Genomic DNA, 19,449 nt, shown 5'->3' with positions numbered 1-19,449 from the left:
TGACACAGAGAGAGAGACAGCCAGAGAGAGAGGGAACACAAGCAGGGGGAGTGAAAGAGGAAGAACCAGGCTCCCAGCAGAGCAGGGAGCCCGATGCAGGGCTCAATCCCAGGACCCTGGGATCAGGCCCTGAGCCCAAGGCAGACGCTTAACGACTGAGCCACCCAGGCGCCCCATGCAATTTTTTTTTTAAATTGCAAAATCAGGGAGACTCGTTGGAAGGAAACCGGGATTTCTCCCAAATTCCAATAAAGAGTTGAACAACCACACCCTGGGAAGGGCAACTTCAGGAATCTCACCAGAGGGAGTCTTTGTAAACATCTCACTCAAGCTCTACCCATCCTTTGTAAGGACTTGAAGCTGTTGGGGAAAGTGTTCAGTCTCTGTGGCTGTCAGATCAAAATTCTGAATCACTGGCAGAGAGGATTTCATTGGCCCAGAAAGGAAAAGATCTCCATCCTTGACAAGGCAGCATCACGGTCACCCAGCGGAGACACAGCCCTGGAGGGAAAGGGCAGGGGCTTTTAAGAGCAGAGGGACATCCAATACCAATCAGAATTACCTGAGATAATGTTTATGAAAGTGCCCTGCACCCAGCGGGATGTCCTTCCCCACCTCTGACCACCCACGGTCCACTTTGCTGCTCCCCCCTTCCAATCCCCACGATCTCCTAAAGGTGGGCACTCCTGCCTTTAATTCTAAATTCCATCCTCTCCTCCCCCTGATTCCCTCCCTTGGCAAACGTATCTATTCCTAGCACTTCAAGGACCACCTCTCTTCTGAAAATTCTTTTGTGCTGAGTCTTATTAGGTGCAGATAAATTACTTTCTCTCCTGGGTCCGCAGCAATGTCCTCTGTAAAATGACCCCTTCTGTTGCCTCATCTATAAACTAAAACCCTTTTTAGTTCCCACATTCCATAATTCTATTAACTGTTCCTCGATCATGCCTTCAGTTTTCCTGCCTCTGCCTTTCCGCACTCTGTCCCCTTTGCCTGGAGAATGTTCCCTGTCCCACATCACTGCTTTCATTCATTTACCTTTATTGAATACCTACCATGTTAGTAGATACCTCTTGGGTCCTGCCTGGCTCTCAACAAATCCTTCTTTCCCGGGAATTGCTCCTCTCCCCACTCTGCAATCCTACGCTGGAATGGGTCCTTGCAGCCACATCTGTATTACATAATCCTGTCCTTCTGGCCATAGATTATTAAATCCAGGGTGAACACTGATGTTAACTGCCTTAATCAGATTCTCTGTACCAGGAATCCCGACTTTAAAACTGAGAGGCACAGTGCCTGGGAGCCCTTAGGGCTGAGTTCCATTAATGTCAGCATGTTAGAGAAGGCTATCTATCAACTTCCTCTCAGAAGTCCCTGGAGATCCCCCTGGTTCCTATTCTTCCTACCTTAGCTGTTCAGCGATTCCTTGGAGTCCGTGGGATATCTTGGCAGCCTTCCAATGTAGGTTCCTTTATCCCTTTATGGCCAATGTCTTTTTCTTATATTTCCAACCAAATAAGCATTAACCACTGCAATATTTGAGACACCATTAGGCTCTGGTGACACAAAAATCATGTAAAATGCTATCTCACCCCTCCAGCAACATCAATTTGAAATCCTACCCATGTTTAGGAGTGCAACGTAGAAGCCCCCTTCCTCCTTTATATGTCCCCATATTCCTCGAGCAGGATTAATCCCTCTCTAGTGTACTGCCTTTGTATTTTGCTTTACCTCTCTTACGGTCCTCTCCTGGAGCTGTTTTGTACATCTGCTTTTCCCAGTAATTGCAAACCCTTTAAAATCAAGAGCTAGATATGTTGTCTTTTTTCCGTCTCTTGGCTCTTAGCACAGCATCACAAACAGATCAGTGGGAAAGAACATATGTTGTTTTGTCTGCCCATCATCCTCTCCCCTTTCTGTTGACAACAGCAACCCAATTTTCGTTTGGGAAACCAGCCTTCCTTCGCTCTCTATTCTATGATTCTAGAAGTCATACATAACCTAGATGTGGTCAGAGGCACAGTAATTCGGATTTATGACCTATCTCTGACCTTTAGGGCCAATGGACATCATATCTGCAATTCTGGCTGGAAGGATTTGGAAAGAAACCCTCTTAACTGGGGTTGTTTAGCTGTTAAGCCACAAGCCTACAGTTATTGATGGTCGTCTTTGCCAACCCATGGGGAAAATCTGATTATTAATCAAACAAACACAACGGAAAAGAGAAAATAGAAGGAGAGATAAACTCCCAATGATACTACATCAGAATTTGCATCCAGACACCCTTGGACCTATTACCAGGAATTTTTTATTACATTAATTCCTTCTGTATTTGTTTTCAGCTTTTCTTTTTTTCATTCTTTTGTTTTTTTAAGATTTGTTTATTTATTTCAAAGAGATAGAGGGAGAGTGGAAAGAGAAAGAGGAGAGAGAGAATGTGTATACACAAGTGAGGGGAGGGGCAGAGGGAGAGAATCTCAAGCAGACTCCCTGCTGAGTGTGCCACAGGGCTCAGTCCCCTGACCCACCATGACATCGTGACCTGAGCCGAAATCACCAGTTGGATGTTTAACTGACTGAGCCACCCAGGTGCCCCTATTTTTTATGTTTTTTAAGTAATCTCTATAACCAACGTGGGGTTTGAACCTGCGACCCTGAGATCAAGACTTGAATGCTCTACCAACTGAGTCAGCCAGGCGCCCCTGGTTGTTGTTTTGTTTTGCTTCTGATGAAACCAGTTTGAGGTGAGTTTATGACACAATAGAAAGAATCTTGTCATTCATTCATTGATTCAACAAGTGTTTATTGACATAAAGTCTATGGGAGCCCTGAGAAGGGAATGGTTAGTATGGCTGGAGTGGAGCTGGGGAAAAGATTGGTTTCAGAGGGGAGGTGAGAAGGGGGAGGCCATTCCATAGAGAAGGAACAGCCTGAGCAAGGGCCCACAGGCTTGAAAATGTGTGGGCCATTTCTGGCCAGCAAACTCCATAAAGAGCATGTTGAAGAACAGTAAGAACTAGGGCAGGGACCAGATTCTTAAGGGATCTTGTGAGCCACGTCACTAAGTTTAACCCTTTGGTCAAAGGAAGGCATTTAAACTGTCAGTTGTGTTTTCTTTAAAAAATATCAGTATCATAAGTCAAGCAGAGAAAGACAATTATCACATGGTTTCACTTACATGTGGAACATAAGGAATAGCAAGGAGGACATTAGGAGAAGGAAGGAAAAAATGAAGGGGGGAAATTAAAGGGGGAGACGAACCATGACAGACTATGGACTCTGGGAAACAAACAGGGTTTCAGAGGGGAGGGGGGAGGGGGATGGGCTAGCCCGGTGATGGGTATTAAGGAGGGCACGTATTGCATGGAGCACTGGGTGTTATAGGCAAACAGTGAATCACGGAACACTACATCAAACACTAATGATGCACTGTATGGTGACTAACATAACATAATAAAATAAAATAAAATAAAATAAAATAAAATAAATCTGTCTCTCTAGATCTTCTATCTCTAGCTCTATCTGGCAGTAATGTGGGGAATGGATTGGAAAGAGGATCTAAATTCCATTCAAATACTCCAGGTGGGAGCAGAAGAGGGTCTGGAACAGTCTGAGACTGGCGGCAGCTGTTTTCTTCTGACCCCAATAGAAAGTTACCTCTTAGGGCTTTGGAGGTACCATTTAGAGACCTGATAAACTCAATCTGAGGCTATAGCGGAATTTCCTTAGATCCCAGGTCACATTTGATGGGACTCTTTGAGAAGACAATACCCCTAGTTTATTGTCATGGAAATAATGCTGATCATGGGTGGGCAAGTTCAGGACTAGTTTGTGGGAAAGATGCTTTGTAGCTGTGGGACCTTGGAATGACATCAAATCCTACTGGTAGGCAGTTGACTATCTCATCAGTCCTAAGACCAGCCCTCCCTCTCCCCTCAAGCAGCAAGAGAAGAGGAAAAAGAGTAATTTCTGATTCCAGGGAAGCCGCGGCCCCACACTTAGGTGTAGAGAAGGAATGCCATGGAGCAGGGGCCAGCAGAAATGTGGCTTTTTCAGAGAATTAGGACTGTTCTTAACAAAGTGGTACCCAGAATAAAACTGGGTAGGGAAGGCACAGCAAAGTCGTTGTGCTGGTACTGAAAATGTGGTGGACCAGTGAGGGGCATGGCTTGTAGAGGAAAAGGAGTGTGTGTGTGTCAGGTGCCTTATTGTGGATAAGAAAAGTAAATGATGGCCTGGTATCCCAGGACTTTTCCTGGTTTCCCTTGGCCTTGTTACTCCACAGCTGGGACCCTGACATCATTCTGTGCTTCTCACAACTGTACAGCTGGATCCCAGAGGAAGAAGGATCCTCTCTTGGCAGGAGGGAAGTTTCCTGGCTCCCAAGCTCTGAATTTTCGGCATCAGTTTTCATTTCTTTTGGTGGGAAGCCAACCCTTTCTGGGAGATTTAGAACTCCAAACTCTGCTGTGCTTGTCGCTGGTGGCAGGGGCGGGGGGGGGGGGTCGAAGGGGAATGCATGGCTCAAGAGGAAGGACTCAGCTTGTTTGAGTCGTGGCAGAAGACTGGGATGGAGCCCCAGAAATGACACTGTTTTCATTAGGGTGATTCCGATATACAGGCAGAACCCACATGAGGACTTGAGTCCATTGCCCTAGGAAATCCAGAGCTGTGGACAGGTAGGGCAGGCTGCTTGCTCAAAGGGGAAAAGAGGCTACATAGACAAGGCGAAATAGGTGCCCATTCCAGGATTATGGGGAGAATTAACTATGCTGTGTGGCTATGACTGGCACATATGACATGTACTGGAATCCTTTCTCTATGACGTTCAGCCCTCTGAGTCAGGGTCTCTGACTTTTCCCCTTCCCAGGCTGCCTTCTCTGGGCCTGATTCTGATTCAGAAGAGCAGACTTAAAGGAAGCTCAAACTGAGTAGAGTTAACAGTGTGTCTGGAGGGTTAACACCTTGACAGCAGAGAAGTGGATCCAGACAGTAGAGGGTTACAGACTCTTTAAACAGTTAGACTGTGGAGCCAGGCTGCCTGGCTTAGAATCCCAGCTCTGCCACTTACCGAGTACTTCAGACAAGTCACTCTGTGTTTCTTCATCTCTATAATGGGGATGATAATAATACCCCACTCCCACTTCCCATCCCAGGCCCGAGGCAGGTTTAAACCAACCGTTCTCTCCCTCTTTCCCTCCCTGGTTCTCTCCTATCCTCTGTAACTCAGCCTGCCTTTGGAGAATACAATCCAGCACAGATCCTTTAAGAAAAGCAGGTTTATTGGTCAGGCTGCTTACCAGGACACAGCAACATGACAGGCTCCCAGGAGCCCACAGGAAACTGTATCTGCCCACAACTCAGGCCCCTTCAGCCCATCAGCACCAAGGGACCTTGTCCCACAATCCCCATCCTCCCTCAGCTGAAGAGTCTCCAACCATTCAGAAGAGAGAAGGGAACCAAGAAAAGGCGGGGGAGGGGCAGGAGAAGCAAAGCTTTGTATTATAAAAAAAAAAAGTTTGTGTCCCCAGCTCCCTCCCTCCACCCCTTTAAACAATTAGCTGCAACTCTAAAAAGCAAAGCAGGGAAGATAAAGCAGAGGAGGTGGGGGAGGAGAAAGAAGCCTTCAATCCTCCTCTCTGGGCTGTGCTTGAAGGGGAAGGAGTTGTCTTTGCTTCTGACAAGTCGCCTTTACTGGAGAGGAATAGGGGGGACTGAAGTGTCCTGAGGAGAACCTGTCAGTGGACAACAGGACTGGAAGCAGGATCCCTGTCATCCCCAGCAATTCAGGAGAGGAACCCACAAAGGCAAAGAGGTCTTGGCAAGTTTTGCAGCTTTATGATACTAGCTCTAGGGAAGGATCTTGAGAAGAAACTACTAGGAGTGAGCCAAGGCCGGGTTGCTCCATACACTTTCGCCATCTCGCCTCCAGCTCTCAGCTTGGTGGCCTGGCCATTAACACCAGTGCGCCTCCATCCTACCTCCCAGCTCTCTGCAGTCTGGTGCTGCCCCCTTCTGGAACCCTCATTTTCTGGACTTGAGAAATGGGCTGCCACAAGTGGCACTATTCAGATCTCAGTTAAGGGATTGGGATGAGTCTTACCTCTCTCCTCTTTTGATCATCGCTTTCTCACTGTCCTCCCTCCTTATTCTGAAAATTGTCCCACTGTCCTCTGAGAACCCCACTAAGATGGGATGCTTGCCCTGTGTTTCTCATGCTGCTGAGGAGAATTCTCCTCTCTTAATCATTTCCACTTTCTACTATTTCCCATTCTCCTTCCCAAAGCCATAGCCATGTGCTGCTCTTGCAGATGCATAAACATGTTAAGTGTTCCCTACACCACCCCCTCCTTCCCCAGGGCTCTGCTTGGCTACAGTCTTCCTTGTTGGGACCCTTTACAGATACAACCCGTGCTAGACTCTCATTCCAGGGTCACGGCTCGCTCTGCCCTCTTCCCCCGACTGCCCCAGGCTCTCCCAAAAGCTGCTTTCAAGTCCTTCCAGTATGGGGCCTCTCATGTGGGCAAGGGTCCTCTTCAGGATTCACTCTTTCCTTTTATGGTAATTTTGACTTTGAAGCCTCCAGAGATCAGGATGAGAAAGAAGAGCTCAGTGAGCAGGAATGACAGCGGCTGGGTACGAGTGTGAGGTGGAGGTTGCGGGGAAGGTAGCCTACCCCAAATTGTGGTGGGGCAACCATGGAAATGACAGCAATTTCCTTTAAGATCCCTGACTTGGACGACCAGGACACGGATCACTCCCCTCTCCATTCCCACCCAGACTAGGCCCAAACTGGGGCTATCCATGGTGGAGGCTGCCTCCCTCTCCCATCTTAACAGCTGTAAGACTTGGAGGGGTGCTCCTGGAGAGGCGGTGTTGTCAATTTAGAAACGTCTCAGTCCTCGTGGGGCCGAGAAAGAGAATGCGAGAAAGAGAAAGTTCCAGAGGGAAAGGCATGGGGAGGGGGCGGGGAGAGGCGGGGCAGGGTGGCGCGGCCTCCCGGGCAGAGCCCCGCGTTAGCTCAGTCGCTGTCACTCTTGTCCACCAGCACGGCATCCGACTCCTCGGTGATCTCCAGCAGCGTGTGCACGTCGGGGCTGCTCCCGCGCAGCAGGTCGGCCGCCTCGCCGCGCTCCGCGCCGCCCTCGTCGTCGTCGGCGCCCACCTCCACCATCTCGGTGGCCTTCAGCACCTCCACCTCGCCCTCGCGGATCTTCTTGACGTGGAAGGTGAAGGGCGGCACCTTGTAGACCGCTGTCTTGGAGCGCGCGTAGACCACGTGGTCGGGCGTGAAGGACTTGCGCAGCTTGTCTCGCGAGGTCTTGAGCTTCTCGCGCCGCTCGGCGGGGACGAGGCGCGTGCCCAGCTTATTCATGCGCTTCTCGAGCGTGTGCCGCGTCTTCTCCAGGTTCTCCTTGGTCTTGAGGCGGGTCTTCTCCAGGTTTTCGCGGGTGCGCACCTTGGTCTTCTCCATCTTCTCCTTGGAGAAGGCCTTCTTAAAGTCGTCCACGCGCCGCAGGCCGCTGCGCTTGATGCGCTCGGCGCGCGACTCCTCGATGACCTCCTCCACCTCTACCGCCTCGTCGGACGACAGCTCGAGCGCGGCCGCGTCCTCCTCCGGCCGCTCGCCCTCGCCCAGCTCGTCGCCCTCCTTCTCCGGCAGCGCCTCCGCCTCTTTCAGCGACTTGCCGATGCTCACTTTGGCCGGCAGTTTCACTTCGTCCTAAAGGGAGAGCAGAGCGAAGAGGTGAGGGGCAGAGCGGAGGGCTGGGCGGGGACCTGGAGGACACTGGGCGAACCCGAGGCAGGATGGTGGTGATTCTGGGGCGTACGTGGTAACCGTGACATCGGCCCGACTCCTTCACCGGTGTAGCCCCAGAGCCTTGGTACCGAGCTGAATACGGCATGGGCGCCCAGTAAATATGTGTTGAATGAATGGTAACTATACAGACAGGGCGAGGAGGGAACCGAGAAGCTCGGTGGTGGAAGACTGGCCTGTAGTGTCATTGCACTTAGGTTCAATATCTCTGCAGCCCCCAAACTTGTCCTACACGCATATATCCACGCATCTTACTTTATTTTTTTTTTTTGAAGATTTTATTTATTTAAACAGCCAGCGAGAGAGGGAACACAAGTGGGAGAGGAAGAAGCAGGCTCCCAGCAGAGGGGCCTGATGTGGGGCTCGATCCCATAACGCCGGGATCACGCCCTGAGCCGAAGGCAGAGGCTTAACCGCTGTGCCACCCAGGCGTGCCACCCAGGCGCCCCGCACGCATCTTACTTTAAACTACCCTTACCCCTTGCGTCGCAGGCAACACAATTTAACTTTGGAAATGGGCAGAGCGCCCTCTGGTGCACTAAGTCTTGCACTGCTCTAGCCAGGCCAAAATGCAAAGGGATTTGGGAAGCCTTTGAGGGGTGGGGGTAGGGGAGTGAGCTCACAGCCAGTGAGCTACCCCGCAGCTAGGGTAGCTTGAAGGCAAGATAAAGGAAGTGCCTTTCCCAGACTTCAAATAATTTCAGAACCAGTCTTAGGGAAGGAGAGCCGTGCTGAGCCTGTGCTCCCCCACCCTTGACCTCATTACTGATTTGCTCCAGCAGTGGTCATTCTCCCCCACGTAGAAATTGAGAGAGGAAAGAGGAAGAAGCTGGCTGGTAGCCAAGAGCGTGTTTTCTCCCCAGCATGGACATTTATTCTGGTTCTGACTTCCCAGGCTTGGAATGGAAGGGAGAGATTACTTTGTCCATTGTTTTTTCCCCCAGACCGGAGCTTAAGGGGCCAGGAATCGGGTAGTGGTCCCAAATTCCCTGAGATCTGGAGCTCAGAGCCAGTACTTCCCTCTTCCCCTGGGAGAACCTAGCACCAGCACTGTTTTCCATTCTGGGAAGATTTTCCAAGATCCTACCCTGGGCCAACATTTCAGAATCTCAGGATCACCCCCCACAAGAAGGTAGGGGAGGCTGAGCAGAAAGGGAAAGGGGGCATATCCAAGAACATAAACATAAACCCGGATCTCTTTGGCCCAGACTCTCTTTAGGGACTTCAGATGAAGGAATGAGAAACAGTAGTTTTTCAAAGGGTTTTCTGAAGATTGTTTCCCAGAATTTTTAAAAAAATCCCATCCGAGAAAAATGAGGCAAATGAGAGTTGACCCCTCTCATACACACACACGCACATACACACACACACACACACACACACACACACACATTGTCCACTTGGTATCTCAGCACCACCTGCTACAGAAATTCCTCCCCCATCCCCCAACCTCTTTCCTCTTCCCTCCCATCCACATCCCCCCAGAGTTTCCTGGTTTACACTGAAACTTAGGAACACCCCCTCCCAACTTCCTTCCCTCCCTGTCAATAGCATTAGCAAGGACAAAGACAGAATGCTGGCTCCACCTCTTCTCCCAGACTGGGCACCAGCACTGCTGGGCATCAAGCCACTTCAAGCTCTCATTATTCAACTACACCTCCCAGCAGGCAAGGTGATCTGGCCTCAGGGCATGCTGGGACTTGTAGTCTCCACCTGCCATAGCTGGCTTAGTACTGTCATTCTGTCCATCCCTCTGCCTCTTATCACTCACAGAGGAGTTGAAGGGGTTGTTTTTCTTGTTGAGTGTAAGAGGGTCCCAACCTCTGTTAACATTCCTTCTTATTTCCAGTTGTACCCTTTAGGTTTCCTTTTTACAGTCACTTCTTTCTGCCTGCTACTCGAGTCCTTGTACACACCATTTTAGGACTTTCCATGTTCTAAACTCTCTGCTACCTCTTCATCCCTCTCCGCCCAGCATTTACCTGTAGCCCCAGTATCAAAAATTTCAGCTCTGATCTCCTTCACAGCCTCTCTGACTAAAACCCCACACATGCTCCACCAAAGGGTTGTAGAGAACCCCTCCTTTCACTAAACTCAGACAATGTGGATGGGGTAGGGAAGGATTATGGTGATGGGCGGGGAATAGTCAGGAAACAGTCCCAGCTGCTGGAAAACAAATTGACATTGTCTCCCTGCCCCACCCCCAGCATCCCTGCTCCCCCCCCCCCCCGCCCCCCAGGCTGAGCTGACTGGTTTTCCTGGCCTCTGGCTTCCTAGATTAAAGGTGTTTGCCAGCTGAGCTTGGAAGTGAACAGGGCTAGGGACAGAGTTGCAGACCTCATGTAGCCAATCCCATCTTCCTAATTCCTGATGAAAGGTCTCAAATAGAACATCAGGGAACAATCCCAGTGAAGGGAGGTTTATTCCTGGATTTAGAGGTGTCTCTCCCAGTCCAGAAAGGTCTGTGGAAATATATTAACCCCATTCATTGTAGGTTTCCCCCAGAGTGATGGCTTACACCAGAGGAGCTGCCTTGGTGGAAGGTCAGGGGATGGGGGAAGAAATAACTTGACCTAAGTCCCTGGACAATGTCCAGTAGACTGGCTCTGCAGAGGATATACTACTATGATTTTAGCTTTTTTTCCCCTCCATTAATGGATTTTCTCTTTTCTCCCCCTTTCCAAGCCAGGTTTCCCCTATGACTCATAGGCTTGAAGTGCTGTCTTGGGCCCACCCCATCAGCTTGTTGCTACAACAACCACCAACACAATTCCAAAGCACCTCCCCCAACCTGGGCACAATGGCCAGGCACCCTTGTCCCACCCCTACTGCCCTGGCAGAGCTCCTACAGCAAAGGAGGGGCCTCAGGGGGTGGCAAGGAGGGAGGGCTCTCCTTGTTCTGTTTTCACATTTTTATTAAACAAAACCACCACTCCCAACAGGCTCGGTTTCCAGAGTACCTTTAATGACCAGGTCTGAGCAAAAGCATGCACAGCTTCCCCTGCCCCCCACCAAGCACACACAGTTCTCCAGCCCAGGCAGGCATCAGTCCAAGATGAGTTTCAGGAGTCCCAGCGAGGCTTCCCGCCCCTTCCACTCCACTGCCCAACCCTGCTTATAAACTGAAGATCCTCTGGTCTAGGAGGAAGATTTTAATATGATTATAATTTAATCAAGCACCTACTATGTGCCTAGCCCTTGGCCAGGCACTTCACATTTGTCAGGGAGAAGGAACAATGTCATACAACTCTAAGGAGTCTTTCTTTCTTTCTTTCTTTCTTTCTTTCTTTCTTTCTTTCTTTCTTTCTTTCTTTCTTTCTTTCTTTCTTTTTAAAGTTCTATACTCAACGTGAGGCTCGAACTCATGACCCCAAGATCAAGAGTCACATCCTCTACTGACTGAGCCAGTCAGGCACCCCGGGAGCCTCTCTTGACTTAGAGCTCTGTCCCCAACTACTGCCCGGGAATAGCCAGAGAAGACTTTGGAGAGGGCATTCAGAGACCCAGGATCTGCTCAGAGAGTAAGTTAGAAGAGGGTGCGAGACGGGGAGAGGTAGAAAAGAGGGAAAGTCCTAGAAACTCAGGATCGATACTTTAGATTGCCGAGACAAGGGGTGAGAGACACCAGAGGCAGAGGGTCCTTCCTGCTAGAGCAGAACTCTCAACAGAGTTAATGTTGCCCCCAAAAGGGTGGAAATTAATTCTTGAGGGGAGAGGTGATTTTAGATACTACAATAGTTTGTAGCACAGATACATAGTATATCTGTACTATTAAAATTTTATGGAGGACGGGACCATCAGGGAAAAAAACATCTAAAAGGACGCCTTAGGGGGATGATTATGGAAAAAAAAAAAAAAAAAGAAGTTGAGGAAACCCTTTTGTGCTATAGGGAAGCCAGAGGATCCACACCAGAGCCAGCCAAAATGTCCCCCCTTCCGGCCTCTCTGAGCTGGCAGCTTTTGGGTGCCCCGCCCAAGGCAGGATCTGGCAAACATAAGGGATCCCTTTGCAAAACATTTTCCAAAAAAAAAATGGAAAAAATAAGTGTAAATGTTTTCCTCAGCTACAGGGAGGGGGTGGACAGGGCACCGAACAGACCCCAGGCCTGGGCCTCATGAGGGCCCTGTCCAAAGAAGCTTTGAGTCAAACTGGCCTGTCCCTGAGGAGGAGTCAAAAGGGGACGGGGAAGGAGAATCAGATGCCATGGCGCAGTTTCATGCAGTTTCATGCAGGGCACACTGGGTGCAGCCCCAGTGTGGTGCTGGGAGCGTTTACTATTAAGACAGAAACCAAGAGGTAGGGGAGGGCCCCGTCCCTTCACCTCCCACCCCATTGCACACACCACATTCGCCTGAACTCTGCATAATGCGAGAGTGTTTTCACAATACCTGCCGCCCACCCAGGGCTTGGAAGAGGCCTGCCATACCGACACCACCACCACTAAGCAGGGAGCTGATGGTGGACTGGAGTGACACTCCATGCCCACAGCTCCGTGTCACCCAGGAGACCCTAAGCACCCCCACCGGCCGTCGGCTTCTCTGGGGTGGGCAGAGGCACAGGCTCTGGGTAATAGGGCAGTGTCCTAGGCGTCTGGTCAAAGGGTGGGAGCTCAGGCACTGTCTCAGGCTTCAGGTCAAAGGGCTCAGTCTCAGGCAGAAGGTCAAAAGGCACGATCTTGGGTGTGGCCAGGTCAGAGGGTGCTTTCAGCTTCTTCTTGGGCTAAGATGAGGAAAAGGGTTTAAATGGGGCTTGAGATGGGTATGGATGGAGTTGAGAGAAAGAGGCCTTAGTGGGCATGCAGAATTGGAGTTGGTGAGTAGGGGAAAGGGAGTACAGCATGTAGGCTGGAAAGGAACCATATTTTAAATGCTTCATCAAGAGGGCACTGGGGTTGAAAGTGGGACAAACCCAGGCCCGTGTTAAACAGTTTAAACAGAGCCCCTGTCTTCTTCCCTCTAGAATCTTCCCCACTCCTATCCTTAGCCTCCTGCCTTCTATCCCTACCCAGCCATGGTCATGGGATGATCCTGTTAAGGGCTGGAGTGAGGGAGTAAGAGGCTGCTGGATGCAGAAGGAGCTCTCCAAGAGGTCAGTTATTGACTCTAGCTGGTGAGGCTCTGATGAGTGAAAAAGAAGGCAAGTAGGCAAACAACTCCACTGTCTTCAGAGTCCTATGCTGCTGATTCCATTTCTCATTATTTCCCCAGGGCAGGGTGGGCACTGGGTGCCGCCCAGGATAAGGAGAGGGAGAGGCGTGGAAGAGGGGCATCCTGGCTGTTTCCCTCTGGCCACGTCCCCACGTCTTGCCTCCCTTGCCACCCCTCCCCCTACCCACACCTGGGATATCAGACACCAAGATGCACAGAGAAATCAGGAACAAAAACCAAGCTCTTTTTATGACAGGTGGGCCTGTATCCTGGAAGAGCTAGCAGCAGCTCCCATTCTGCCTCCTGAGGGGCTGAGCTAACACTCTGGCTTTGGACCATCATGAGAAGTCAGGGAGAGGGATGGTTAGGGGCACTACCAGACTCCAGCGATAGCAGTGGTGGGTAAAAGCCTGCAGCCACAAAAACACAAAGTAGCAGGTGCCAACCTGCCCTGTGGAGTACAAGGAGAAGGGAGGCCAAGGAGAAAGCTAGCATGGTCCTCTGATAGCCAGAGGCAAAGTCCATGCTAGGGGATACCTATCCTGGCCAGGGAGCTCTACGACTTACCCTCCATACCCCTCCTCTCCCTCCCACTGTCATTGGTCCACTGTCATTGGTCATTGCCTTTGCTTCAGTACTAGGAGGCTGAGCAGCTCTTGGCCACCAACCTTAGCCACTCTTAGCAATGTTGATTGCACCTGCATACGTACACACACACGCACACACAGCGGACACACAGCGGCCCCAGTGCCAGGACCATGCAGCTATCTCCCTTAGAGAATGAAGGAGCCAGAACTAACCCTCTGTTGGAATAACCTCCACACTGATTTCTGCTGCAGAGCCTGGAAATGGAAGGAGGAAGTGGGGAGCAGAGAATATAGCAGAAGAAGGGGTACACCTGGGTTCTGGCCCCAGCTTTGACCCCTACTAACTTGAGTGGACAGTAGGCAGGTAACTTCCCCTCTCTGGGCCTCCACTTCCCCAGCTATAGAATGAAGGAGCTGAAGTTGATTATCTCTGAAGCATCTTCCAGCTCAAAAAATCTGTAATGGCAGAATAATGAAATATTCACAATGGTATGCTTCGATGGAATGGAACAAACCACTACTCATCTCTGAAGTTGGATGCCTAGCAACAGTATCCTCTCGCTTCTCTATATCAATTGCTTACTCTGTGCCATTGTATCCCTTTTTGATTTTGACCTTTACAATAGTCAGACTTTATTTAAAAAAAATCAGAGGGAGGAGTATTATTTCCTTTGGTCTTTGGATTACCCCTAAAAATATCCTCCCTGCTTTGGATCCAGTGACCAGGAAAAACTCAGCTTCTTAGAGGAAGGATGTGGTAAGCACTCTTTCCATGGCCACTAGGCTTAGGGGATGAGAGGGACAAGTGCCCCACATTGGAATATTTGGAGACAAAAGTTCTGGAATAAGAGAGCCCTGATTTGCCTTGAGTCCAGGAAAGAGCCATACGGGTGAGGTTAAGATTTAGGGAGGAAAAGCCAGCAAGCCCTCATTCCAGCCTTGGTGCCCTCATTTTTAAAGCCTATGAAGCCCTTAATCCCTTAAATGCTTCCTGGTCCTATTCTCAAGCACTTGGAACAGGTCTGATGGGTCTTTGTGTAGATTACTGTCTCATCAAAACTGTTCCAGAAAATGTTTATTTCCATTTTAGCCCCCCTTTTCTGCATTCTAAAAGAACACTAATAATATCCAAATTGTTATATGAAGAATTGGATCTTTAATGATCACGGCCCCTCCTGTTTGTGCAGTGCCCATGATCCGTCTGATCTTCCCAGCAGTTCTCAGTCCACCGACCCTTACCTACTAGTAGATTTCATTCTCCTCCTTCACTAGCTGTTGCCTAGTTAGGTGTCACCTGATAGGATGGGATGCCAAACTGCTAGTTTTTGTTACGGAGATAGGGAAATGCCAGAGGACAGTAATGACTCAGAAGTGGGTTCAAGGTTCTGGTATCCTGGGGTGGGAGGTGCTGAATTTCATGGGGGGTAGAGGAGGGGGAACCTATGAAATCATTAAGTCTTAGCAGTACCTTGAATATGGGGTGAGGCCACACAAGGGATCTCCCCCCCTTATCCCTCCAGGAAAAAGGTATGGGGGGGCAGATGACCTGATCCCACGGTTTGGGCCTTCCCTGCCTTTCATTCTCCCTTCCACCCTGCCCCCATTGCCACATCATCACCTCCGACATCTGCAGTGGGGAATACAGCGTCCTCTCCCTTGCTCCAACTCTGGAGAACTCACACTCTCCCAGGAGGCCTCTGTCCAAGTCTCTCTCTTTCTGCCTGGCCACCCAAGCATCCTACCCCCCAGCCTGCTGCCGCCCCCAATCTTCCCTATTAGGTCTGCCAAGGCGCAGAGCTATTTTTACCTCATTCTCTTCCCAGGCCTGCAGACCTCAGAGAGGAGCAGCCTCTGCTTTTCCTTTAGCAGTTGAGTACCCTACGCCCTTGCCCCCTACCTGGACATCTGCTCTGCCCCTCAGGGAAGTGCTGCTTCCCTGAGCCCCACCCTTGTTGCTAGAATCTTTTCCTTACCACTGAGCGCCTCTCCAGGTTGGAACCTTGTTACTTATTAGTTATTTGCCCTGTGGTTTAGGGACTCAGGGTCTCCAGCTTGAGCCATTCTTCCTACCTCTACCTTCTGCCACCTATTGGCCCTGGTTTAGTATAGATGCAGTCAAAGCCACCCTGTGATTAGACCCCACCCCCACCCCCACAGACACACGATGTACAGATTCCTGCCAGCTGCTGGTGGGGGGGGGTGGTAACAGAGATGCCATTGGCCTCTGCACAGGAGTGTTTCTCCCTCAGTACGCATCTCAGCATCTCCACCTTTGACCTAGGTTCACCTCGAGGCTGAGAACTTTCCCACGTTCTACGGTCTGGGATATTTAGAGTGAGGAGGGCAAACCTATCCAAGCTCTTCATGGCGACCCTCTGATACACCGGGCTGTGGAGAAAAGAGCTGGCTGGCTGTCCAAGACCTCTGGGTGTTCTTCTTTCCTCAGTAACACCTCCCACCCCCCAGGGGCTAATCAGATCTCTTTTAAAAATCTCTCACACACACCCCTCCAAGCAGTTAGATTGAGTGGAAACAGCTCTAGACATTTTCTACCAGATAGTGCTATATGGGCTGTTGGGGGAGCTTCTAGTACCACTTGGGAGAAGCCCATGGGCATTGGAGGGAGGGGGAGAGCACCACTTCTGTCTTTGTCCCACCACCATCTCCTCAGATGGGTACGTGCTCACCCATCTCCCTGTGTCTTCTGTTCCCAAACACTTGTCCTTATCTGCATCTCTCTTAGCTCCTCCTAGAGAGACCCAGCCAAGGACCTCACTGAATCCCAGCTAGTCTCTCAGAACCCAGCTTGACCAGGCCCTGGTGCAGTCAGGGAAACCACAGCTCCCTGACAGGTTCTCTCACCTAGAGGCTGTGGGAAATCTAGCCTTTGTTTTCTTCCCATTCCCTTCCGTAAGGACAGGAAGGGGCAGAGAGAGCATAGACTAACCCCTTCACCCCCAGGATCACACCTCCTTGGGGTGGGAACGTCAACCAGGCCCCCCCCCCCCCCCGAAACAGCAGGAGAGGCTGGGCACATTCCCACCCGACCAAAGATCACCAAGCCCTCTGCTCAGAGCCACTTCTAATGGGACTGGGGAGGGGGGAGTGGAGAGGACCAATAACACTGAGATTTCCAGGTTTGTTTGCGGTTATGATAACAAAAGTGTCATTTTTATCCGGGTGCGCAAAACGGGGAGAGGAAGCAACAAGCGGTCTGGGCGGAGCCTGGCGTGCGCCAGCCTCCTCCCGCCTGTCCGCCTGCGCCTCCGCGGTCCCGCAGGCCAGCAGGGTGATTCTCCGCGCCTAGATCGCCAGACCCGGCAGGGACTGTCAACTCTGCCCCCCCCCCCAAGGCCTCTTGCACTCCTCACGTCGCACCCCGCTCCCTCCCAACCGCCCCCCACCCCCGCGCCTACTTCCATCTGGCAGGGAGGGCTCGGGAGCGCTGCCGGTATCCCCAAGGGCCTGAAAGTGCCCGGAGGCCAGGGGCAGATGACAGTGCGGGGGCGCGTGGGCAGCCGAGGCCCATGCGGGTCCGGGGGCGTGTGCAGGCGGTCGCGTCCCTCGCCTGGCGCAGCCCCCGCCGGTGCGTGCCTGAGCCCTGAATCACCCGCTATATCGGGCGGGCAGCGCCGGAGGCCCCAAACCCGGGCCGCGCCGCCAGTGTCCGCTTACAGCGGGCCCACCGGCCGTGAAGGACCCCTGGCTTTCCCCCAAACCTCCGCCAAGTAGGAAGACTTCACAGAGCTGAGTTGGGAACGGTCTGCGAGGGGGAGCGTCCTCGAGTTCTGCCCCCTAACTTTTTTGCGAGTTTGTCACCAGAGGGAGGGGGTTCCGTGAGGCGTGGGGTCCAGAGCGCGCCCCTCCGCGCGCTCCAGGAATCCGCCGCCCGCCCCGCCCCGCCCACCCCACCCCACCCCACCCCACCCCACTCCACTCCAGCAGCGCTCGCCGTAAGGAGGGTGGGTCCCTCAAGCCACGCCAGCCTGGCGGGAGCGCCGCACCGCGGGCAGGTCCCCCCACCCCAAGCCCCGGAGACCGCTAGCCGGGCGCGGTCCACCCCGCCAGCTCACCTGATAGATCATGACTTTAAAGTTGCGGCGCCTCAGCAGCTCGGCCTCGTTGACCTCTAGCTTCTTGATCTGGCCGGCCTGGCGCTCCAGGCTGCCGCGCACGGTCTTCACGTTGACGCTGACCTTGCGCACCTTCTCCAGCAACTTGCTCACGGTGTTGCTGGTGGTGGCGTGTGCCTTGCCCAGCTTGCTCAGCTCGCCCTGGATGCTCTGCACGGCACCCTCCATCTCCGCCTGCCGTTCCTCCAGCTGGGCTTGGGTCAGCTGGATCTGGTCGACGGCGCCGATGATTTTGTCCAGAAGGCTCAGCACCAGCACGCCGTTCACCTGGTCTGACTTGATCAGCTCCTCAGAGCCGGCCCCTGACGGCTCCTCCGCCGCTGGCGCCCCCATGGGGGAGGACCCCGGGTCCCCGACATCGGGGTACCCGGGAAGCGGCTGCTCGATGATATGGAGCTGGGTGTCCTCCATGGCTAGCCGGAGCCGTGCGGGGCCGGCCGGGTGGAGCTGGAGCTGAAGCCCAGGAGAGGAGGAAGAGCGGGAGGGGGGAAAGCGAGAAACAGCGGAGAGCCGAGGAAACTCGAGCCACGTCCGTGCGCACCGGGACGGTGGCCAGAACTGTGGGGCGGGGAGTCGGTGAGCTCCCAGGCTCCCGGGCCAAACCCCGGAGTCTCATCGGCCATTGGCTGGCCCCACCCCAGAAAGGGAGGGACCGGGGCAGAAGGGGAGACCGATGGTGGGGAAGGGGGGCAACCGAGGGGGACCCAAGAGCCGAGCGCCCCACCCTTCCGAGGATGGTTGGAATAGTTGGAGCGGGAGACTAGGGCCTCGGCGGCCAGCGGAGGCCGCACAGCAGGACTGGGGCGGAGGAATGTGAGTCGTGAGCCGGAGAAGGGAAACAGGTTCTAGAGTGGGGCTCTGCTTTTCTCTCCCGCTTTTTTTGCTCACCCACGAACGTACCTAAGCCTTGGAAGTTCTAGAGCGGGGAGTCAAGTAGAACATGAGATCCTAAAATCTTAGGCAAAATACTGTATTTGCCTGTGCCCTGTTTTTGAGAGGGGAAAAAAATCCATGGCTTCCAGTGTTCTCGAAGGGGCCTCTCCCTCCCCCGCCCCCAAGTTACTAACCACGGTTCTAAAAAGCATGAAGGGTTCTGGGGTGCCTGGCTGGCTGAGGTGGTAGAGCATGTGACTCTTGATCTTGGTGTTGTGAGTTCAAGCCATGTCTTGGGTGTAGAGATGATTTTAAAATAAAATCTTTAAAACAAATGCTTGAGGGGTTGTTGAGGGAAGGGAAAACTTTTATTCGGATCACAGTGGTTGTGAGGGGTTGCGAAGCTCCTCTAGGTTCCTCTCAGAATTATACCGAGTAGGACCAAAGCAGACCATAAAACAGAAAGTAAAACCTTTTACCCACTTCTCACCCCTCTTTAAAAATGACCTTTCCCTGGGAACCTGGGTGGTGGCTCAGTCTGTTCAGCGTCTGCCTTCCGCTGGGGTCCTGATCCCAGTGTCCTGTGATCAAGGCCCACATCAGGCTTCTTGCTCAGTGGGGGAGCCTGCTTCTCCCTCTCCCTGCTGTTCCCCCTACTTGTGTTCTCTTTCTCTGTCAGATAAATAAAATCTTTTTAAAAAATAAAAATAAAAAAATAATTACCTTTCCCTGTGTTTCCCCTGCCAGAGGCCTAGCTCACACTAACTTCACAGAGCAGGACCTGGGAGTGCATCTACCTCTCTGATCCCAGAGACTGGCCCTTGGCAATGAGAGAGAGCATCAAATCCCACCTCCTCACTTGACAGAGAGGAACAGGAGGGCCTAGAGA

The 19,449-nt window shown here is 52.0% G+C and overlaps 1 protein-coding gene across 1 annotated transcript; it reads right to left on the bottom strand.

Moving 5' to 3' along the window:
• Positions 1-5,264: 5,264 nt before the first annotated feature.
• On the bottom strand, positions 5,265-18,293 carry CAVIN1 (caveolae associated protein 1). The gene is made up of 2 exons (XM_026512802.4): positions 17,628-18,293; positions 5,265-7,723 (listed from the first exon to the last, which is right to left on the bottom strand). Exons 1-2 carry the CDS (start codon positions 18,096-18,098, stop codon positions 7,022-7,024), a joined length of 1,173 nt encoding a protein of 390 aa, XP_026368587.1. The 5' UTR covers positions 18,099-18,293; the 3' UTR covers positions 5,265-7,021.
• Positions 18,294-19,449: the final 1,156 nt, after the last annotated feature.

This window comes from Ursus arctos, unplaced genomic scaffold (genome assembly GCF_023065955.2).
Source record: "Ursus arctos isolate Adak ecotype North America unplaced genomic scaffold, UrsArc2.0 scaffold_24, whole genome shotgun sequence".
NCBI classification, from domain to species: Eukaryota; Metazoa; Chordata; class Mammalia; order Carnivora; family Ursidae; genus Ursus; species Ursus arctos.
This window is presented reverse-complemented; position numbering and strand designations above follow the sequence as displayed.